Source organism: Oryctolagus cuniculus, chromosome 7, assembly GCF_051225735.1.
Source record: "Oryctolagus cuniculus isolate XC-2025 breed Fujian yellow rabbit chromosome 7, ASM5122573v1, whole genome shotgun sequence".
Lineage (NCBI taxonomy): Eukaryota > Metazoa > Chordata > Mammalia > Lagomorpha > Leporidae > Oryctolagus > Oryctolagus cuniculus.
Window position 1 is genome coordinate 126,351,541 of NC_142873.1, and position 6,630 is coordinate 126,358,170.

Here is a 6,630-nt window from a genome sequence, read left to right on the forward strand (position 1 = left end):
ACATGCAGACACATGTGCACCACATGCACACACACACAGAGAAAGAAGGTACAAGGGGTGATGTCTGAGCCTCCTCACTGGCAGAGCCACCCCGAAACTGACAGGGCTACCCAGAGGGGCCGGGGCACAGCAGTTCGGTGGCTCAGGGCAGGGGAGCTTAGGAGGGGCCTCCTGCTCAGGCTTGGGCTCCTGGGGACCTGACAGCTCTGTGACTGGGCTCCTCTTTCTTCCTTTTTGGACAGGAAGTAGGAGTTACTGGTGGGTGAGGGTATGGAGGGGCAGCACCATGGGAGCCCTGGAGATCCCGGGCCTGCCACTTGCCCAGGTGACCACTACTGGGGCGTAAGGAGGGCGCTTCAGAAAGTTCATGGAGAAGTGGAATTAAAGGTTGAGTCTGCTCTGAGCCATTTGAAGCAGCCTCGTGCCTGACCCCGCAGGTCCCTGGGGCAGGTGAGCCGCGGCGCAGCCACCTTGTCTTTAAATGCACCCACATTAAACTCGGTAAAGCCCCACTTGTTTGCAATGTGGGTCTTCTGGCGGCCAGGTTACTTGAGCTGGGCCCCATGTGGGGCCTCAGGCACAGGCTCCTTGTTCTGCAGCTTGCAGTGGAAGCATGTGGTAACCCTGGCGGCCGCGCCCTGGGGCTTTGCAAAGGTGCCCCACTTGCCTCTGTAGCCGGGCCCAGGGGCAGCACGAGGCTGGAGCCAGGAGCCCTCCATGGCAAGGGCTGTCTCTGTGGCTGTTAGGGCTGCATATGCAAGCATAGGGCCGCTGCACACCCAGGAGGCTGCAGGCTGAGCTCCCAAGGGGTGAGGAGCAGGGCCCTGGCTCCTTCTTCTGTGGAGCCCTGGCTCTCAGCCTCTTGGCTTCCTGTACTCTTAGGTGAGGCGGGGCCTGAGACCCAGCCTGGCCCAGGGCTGGGGGCCTCAGCAGGTGCCTGAGTCATTGGCAAGGATGCCAGTGGGACCTGGGGGTGGGGATGGGGGTGCTTCTTCCCAGGAGTCTGGCTCCAGGGCTTCCCTGTCCTGGCGGATGGTGAGCCTTCTTCCAGGCTCCAGATAGGATGATAGCCCCAGAGAGTGTCCTTCCTCTGCCTTCCACTGCAGGGCTGTGTTCACCCACTTCTCTGCCCGTCCCAGGCGGAGGAGATAGGTCTGAGGGCGGCTGTCCTGTCTGGAGAAGGCCTGGTTCCCAGTTCCCAGGGACCGTATCTGGGACACTGAGGAAGAATAAGGACTTGGTCATAGGTAGGTGTGGTGAGGGGTGGGGGCGGGGCTGGGACCTTTAGGGTGGGAGTGGGTGGATTTAGGGAGCAACCGGGCTGGGCCAGGGGGTGGAGGGCCCTGAAGCAGGGCTGTGTCCCAGATCAGCAGGCCAGGGACAGGTGAAGTGAGACCAGGAAATAGGCCAGATGCTGGGGGAAGAGGGCAGGTTGCGCCTTCCCTGGGCCTCTGCGGTTTTCCCAGCAGGTGTCTTAAACCCATTGTGAGCCTTCCAAGAAGCCCCGCCCACTGGGCGCCTCCAAGGTAGGAGTGACACATTGTCTCAGAGCTGCTGAGCTCAGGCAGAAACTGCCTGGGACTCGGCCCACCTCCGCGCAAAGTCAGGCCCAGCAGGCTGGGCACCGGCCAGGGAGGCCAGGCCTGGCAGCTCATTACCCTGGGAGGGAGGGCAGTTTCTCCCCCTCGCCCGGCCTCTTCCTCCTCCCTTCCTCCCTCTCTCCCTGGCCTTCTTCCTTGCTGGCTCCTCTCCTGCAGGGTCAGACAGAGCCCAGGCTGATCGCAGGCGGAGACCTGAGGCCCTGCCGCCGCTCCAGGAACCCAGACGCACAGGGCAAGTGAAGACCCCGCAGCTGCCTGCAGCCATGTCCGCCCTCGGCCTGATCCTCCTGGGCCTGCTCATGGCAGCGTCTCCTGCCAGCTGCCAACAAGGTAGCACAGGCTAGGGCCAGCCCGGGGCTAGGGGACTGGGGGGAGTGGCTGCAGGGAGGCGCGTGCTGGGCTGGGCGCTGGTGACCAGGGTGGAGGGGACAGTGTCTCCTATGTCCTCGTCTCCCTGAGCCCTATGGCTTAGACAGCAGCAGGGAAGGCTTAGCCCCAGGAGCCTGTGAGGGCAGAGACGCTGCGGCACACCTCCATGACTTGTTTCCCATGGGCAAGAAGTGAGACCAGTAGAGGAAATGGGGGGTCGTAGGATTTGGGGGAGGGGAATGGGAGTTGAATCCCATGCCCCAAGAGCAGCACCTGTCCTGGGGCCTGGGTGTCCGGGTGACAGGCAGGGTGGGAGTGGAGGCCGGCTTGCCCCAGGGGTTTGTCCAAAACTTCCTGGGGAGGGAGCAGCACCAGTGCAGCCCCCCACTGTACTGAGCTCTGCTTCTGTCTCAGCTGGGCCCCTCTGAGACTCAGCTGCTCATAAAGTGGGGACAATCAACCCCGCCCTGGCTGTCTCTGGGTTGGAGGGGTGGGGGGTGGGAGGGTCTTTCACCAGGGAAGCTCCATAGCTCGAGGGCTGGTGGGGGTCCTGTGCTGTCAGGCTTGGGTCCAGAGAGGCTGACAAAGCTGCTTCCAGAGCAGCCCCCCACCACCCCGAGCTCTCACACTTGTTGGCTTCGACTCTGTAGCCCAGGTCTTAGAAGACCAGAGAGGCCAGCTAAGGTACACAGGTCACACAGTGGGGCAAGAGAGGACCCAAACAACCTTCCTCCTGCCTCTTGCTCCATGTGCTCACCCCTGAGCCAGGGCGCAGGCGACTGTGGTCCCCGGTGTGTCTGCAGAGTGTTGGCTGCAGGGTCTGGAGGAGCTAGGGAGGGGGCCTCCCAGGGACTGAGCACTCACCAATGCGAGGAAGCAGGGACTCGGAACCAGTGCTTCCCTGGGCGGAACAACGGGTCCCAGTGTGGCTTTTTGGCAGGAATGGACCCCAGCTGCCTCCTTCCCATGGCTGCCGGCCCCCGGGACCCCAGCACTGCAGCAGGAGAGCAGGAGAGGGGGGGCTTCAGGGTGGGAGTGAGGCCAGTGGGGTTTTCTGCCACTCACTCTGGGCCCCTCCAAGCACAGGTGCCTCCAGGGAGGCGGTGCTTGTCCAGAGCCAGGACCCCTCCTAAGCCTCCCTGTTGGCCCCAGGGCCTCCTGGGACTCATGGTTGCTAAGCGAGCATCTTTCCTCTGCAGGGCTGCTAGGCCTAGGGGCTGCCAGAGGCCGGAGAGCAGAGACTTCTGCGACATCTTGAGGGCTTGCATGGATGTCCCAAAGAGCAGAGCAGGGCTCAGAGAGCTGGTCCCTGTCCCCAGCTCCCTGGGCACCCAGTGGGAGGAGCCAAAAGGGGCTTGATTTCTGAAGCCTGGGCCTGCAGATCCAGGGGACAGCACCCGTCTGGCTTTCCTCTCTGGAGGCGGCCGGTCTGCGCACCCCTCCCTGGGGCACCCCCGCACCCTGCGGAGCAGCCTGCCTGGCCCTAGGCTCACACCCTTCCCCACCAGAGAAGCCTCTCGCTCCAGAACAGGATCTGCCAGATGCCGGGGAGGAGGAGGGGAGCCACTCCCAGCTGGCAGGACCGAGGCCAGCTACCCACAGGGCTGCCCTTTGGTCCCTGGGGCCCAGGCACTCCCTGGGGGGCATCGTTGCATGTGACCCCCTGGGGCAGGGGCAGGGGCTCCTGGCCCCGAGGCCCGCACGTCAGGCTTGGTCTACCTCCTGGAACATGCTGACTTCTTTTGCTGGCACTCAATTCTGCTACGCAGGCTTCATGGGTCACAGGGGGCACCCTGAGCCCTCCTGGCCACCCCCGCCACCCCAGCGCATGTCCTGTGGTCCCGGCAGCCCCTGCCTCCCCGGCTCTGCACTCACAGCACCCTCTCCCCTTCTCAGGCGTGGGGAGACTCCAGCCCTGGATGCAGGGCCTCATCGCCGTGGCTGTGTTCCTGGTGCTCGTGGCCATCGCCTTTGCCGTCAACCACTTCTGGTGCCAGGAAGAGTCGTGAGTGCTGCCACAGGGGCCCGGGCTGGGCTGGGCCAGCCTCAGAGCCAGCAGGGCAGGCCCAGGACCCTGGGTCCCCTCCACTCACTGCGTGGGAAGGAGAGGAGGCTCACGGGCACAGTGTGGGCTCAGGCTGGCTCGCACGTGGGGCTGCTGTGGGCTCTGGGGAGTTGTCCTCCTCCTGTCGAGGCCCGGCCTGGTGGGGTGGGCTATGAGTGCACCTGGAAAGGAAGCACCCATCCTTCCCAGGGTCAGCTGCAGTGCAGAGGGGCCTTGTGGGCACACAGAACAGAACAGACAGTTACAAGGTCAAGTGTGGCTGCAGGAGCATGCAGAGTGCATGTGGAGCCTGACCCGGTCTGCGGTGCTTGGAGGGGGTGCCCTTGATAGCTTATTTGTCTCCAAGAGCGAGCAAGAGTTGGTCACATCATACAGTGACCTGAGCAGAGTAGAGCGAGGCCCTGGGGTAGGGGCCTGGCACCAAGACATGGGGTGGACAGTGAAGTGGGGTGGGAGGAATCCAGGACGTGCTGTCCCTGCCAGGCCAGGCCCCCGGGGCAAGGCTGTGTCTGCCCCTGCAGCGTCTTCTCCCAGCTCTCACAAAGGTGACTTGGTGGCTTGGGCTCCAGCAGCTGCCCTGCTGGGCAACCAAGCAGCTCCGTGGGCAGAGAGGGCTGGGGAGGGGGCAGGACCCAGGCACAGCGGGCTCTTGTTCTCCAAGGACCCTGACTTAGGGCTTGGTCCTCAGTGCAGCAGGAACCCAGGGAAAGGTGTGGACGCCAGTGTTGCGGTGGGACCGGGCCTTGGCAGAGTCCACGGCTTGCCATGTGGAGGGCGTATGGAGGGCGAGCCGGGCGTTCTGTAGGTGTGGAGGGTGGCGAAGAGGCTGAGGCCGAGGGAGGGAGAGTGACTGGGCCAATGCTGGGGCAGAGGGGACGGAGCAAGGGGACAGTGCTGGGGGTTGGTGGACAGTGCTGGAAAGAGGGCAGGGCGACATCCAGGTTCCTGGCTGGGGAGTGTTCACGAGGCACGAACACTGAGAACAGATCTGCGGGTGGCTGCTCAGTTCACTGTGGGACGAGTTGAGCCTGACGTCCTAGGCTGTCTTGTGTCCCGGGAGAGGGGAGTAGATTGAGGTCCCTGGGGCAGCAGCTGCCTGCCCGGGACCATGCCTGCTCCTCCTGCCTGAGGCTCGGACATTGAGCCCTTGCTGGGGCTGCTGCGGGGGCTGGCCTGAGGGCATGGGGAGGCGGTAGAGGTAGAGGGAGGTCTTGAACTTAAGGTCTTTCCAAGTGTCTGGCCCTGTGGGGGAGGCCCACAGGGCCACCTCTCCCCCTGGGGTGTGAGCACCAGCACTGGGAATAGGGTCTTCCTGGACGGGGGCACCCTCCTGATGAACTCTACTGATGAGCCCCTCCCCCAGGGACCCTACGAACGTGGTCATGACCGTGGGAAACAAGTCCGATGGGGTCCTGGTAGGCATGGATGGCAGGTACTCCTCCACGGCGGCCAGCTTCAGGTGAGGGCTGCTCAGGGCTGCACGTCCTGTGCTCTGGGGCCCAAGGACCCCAGGAACGGGTGTTGTGGGCTGGGGTGGGGCTGGGGACCCAGGTGGGGAGGACTTGGTGATGACGAGGCCAGTGATGGGGGCTTTGGGAGGGCTGCAGGCTCCATGGGGGACTGAGGCCTGTTTTGGCGGGGGCCCAGTGAGGGTGGACTGGGACCCACAGGGCAGTGGGCACTCTGGGGAGAAGGAGTGTCAGTGGAGGGAGAGTGAATGTTGGGGGTGCTCAGTGTGGGGAGAGGGCTCAGCAGGGCATGAGCTCCATGGGGACCCCGTGGGGGCAGGGCCCAGTACAGCAGGGAGATGGGGTTCAGGGAGGTGATGTTGAGATGTCTCCCATGTCAGGTGCACAAGCCCAGATGTGCTCAGGGGACCCTTCCAAGAGTCAAGTGTCTGTCCTGGAAAATGAGACAGGGCCGGGAGAAAGGAGTGGCAGGGGGGCCACAGGACCACCAGAGCCCTCCATCCTCCTCCAGGTCCAGCGAGCATGAGAGTGCCTACGAGAACGCCCTGGAGGAGGAGGCCAAGGTCCGCAGCACCCCCATGTGACCCCGGCTCGCCTGTCGCCCCAGCCCGAGGCTCGCGGGCGCCTGTGGTCTCTGCTCAGTGCCACCATCCAAGCCACTCCTTCTCTGTGCGGGGATCTGCAATGGTGGGAGACCCCCCCACCCATCTCCTCCAAATCAGAGCCAGCCAGGGTTGGTGCTCAGGCCATGTCCAGGCCTGGGGTCTTCCAGGAGTCTCCCCGCAGGGCAGAAGAGCCTTCCGAAGGGGACAGCCCACTCAACACCACCCGCCCGCCTCACAGCTCCTCCCTGACTCGTGTGGAAGGGCCCTTATTTCTGTGAAATAAAGACTTTTTGTACTCCTGGGGCTGAGACCCTAGGCCTCCGGCGAGGCCAGTCCTGCTTTGGCGATCGCGACACTGCCTTCCCAGGCTGCCGTCATGGTGGTTTGGAGATTAGCGGGGAGGCGCTGCACCTGCAGCTGGGGCCTGTGCCCAGGGTGCATGAAAGGGGCCTGGGTGTGCAGCCCCTGCTGAGCATCCGTGCACAGGGCAGTCGGGGAGGCCAGGCGACCAGGGCCGGGGG

The 6,630-nt window shown here is 64.1% G+C and overlaps 1 protein-coding gene across 1 annotated transcript; it reads left to right on the top strand.

The window, feature by feature from the left end:
- The first annotated feature begins 1,568 nt into the window (after positions 1-1,568).
- On the top strand, positions 1,569-6,419 carry PDZK1IP1 (PDZK1 interacting protein 1). Its single transcript, XM_051856507.3, has 4 exons — positions 1,569-1,931; positions 3,867-3,975; positions 5,399-5,494; positions 6,016-6,419. Exons 1-4 carry the CDS (start codon positions 1,865-1,867, stop codon positions 6,086-6,088), a joined length of 345 nt encoding a protein of 114 aa, XP_051712467.2. The 5' UTR covers positions 1,569-1,864; the 3' UTR covers positions 6,089-6,419.
- Positions 6,420-6,630: the final 211 nt, after the last annotated feature.

Bases quoted from the DNA above. Each gene is read 5' to 3' on its own strand.
- PDZK1IP1 (XM_051856507.3), top strand. From the start codon at position 1,865: ATGTCCGCCCTCGGCCTGATCCTCCTGGGCCTGCTCATGGCAGCGTCT. The intron at 1,932-3,866 runs GTAGCACAGGCT...TCCCCTTCTCAG, and splicing joins TCCTGCCAGCTGCCAACAAG to GCGTGGGGAGACTCCAGCCC. The intron at 5,495-6,015 runs GTGAGGGCTGCT...ATCCTCCTCCAG, and splicing joins TCCACGGCGGCCAGCTTCAG to GTCCAGCGAGCATGAGAGTG.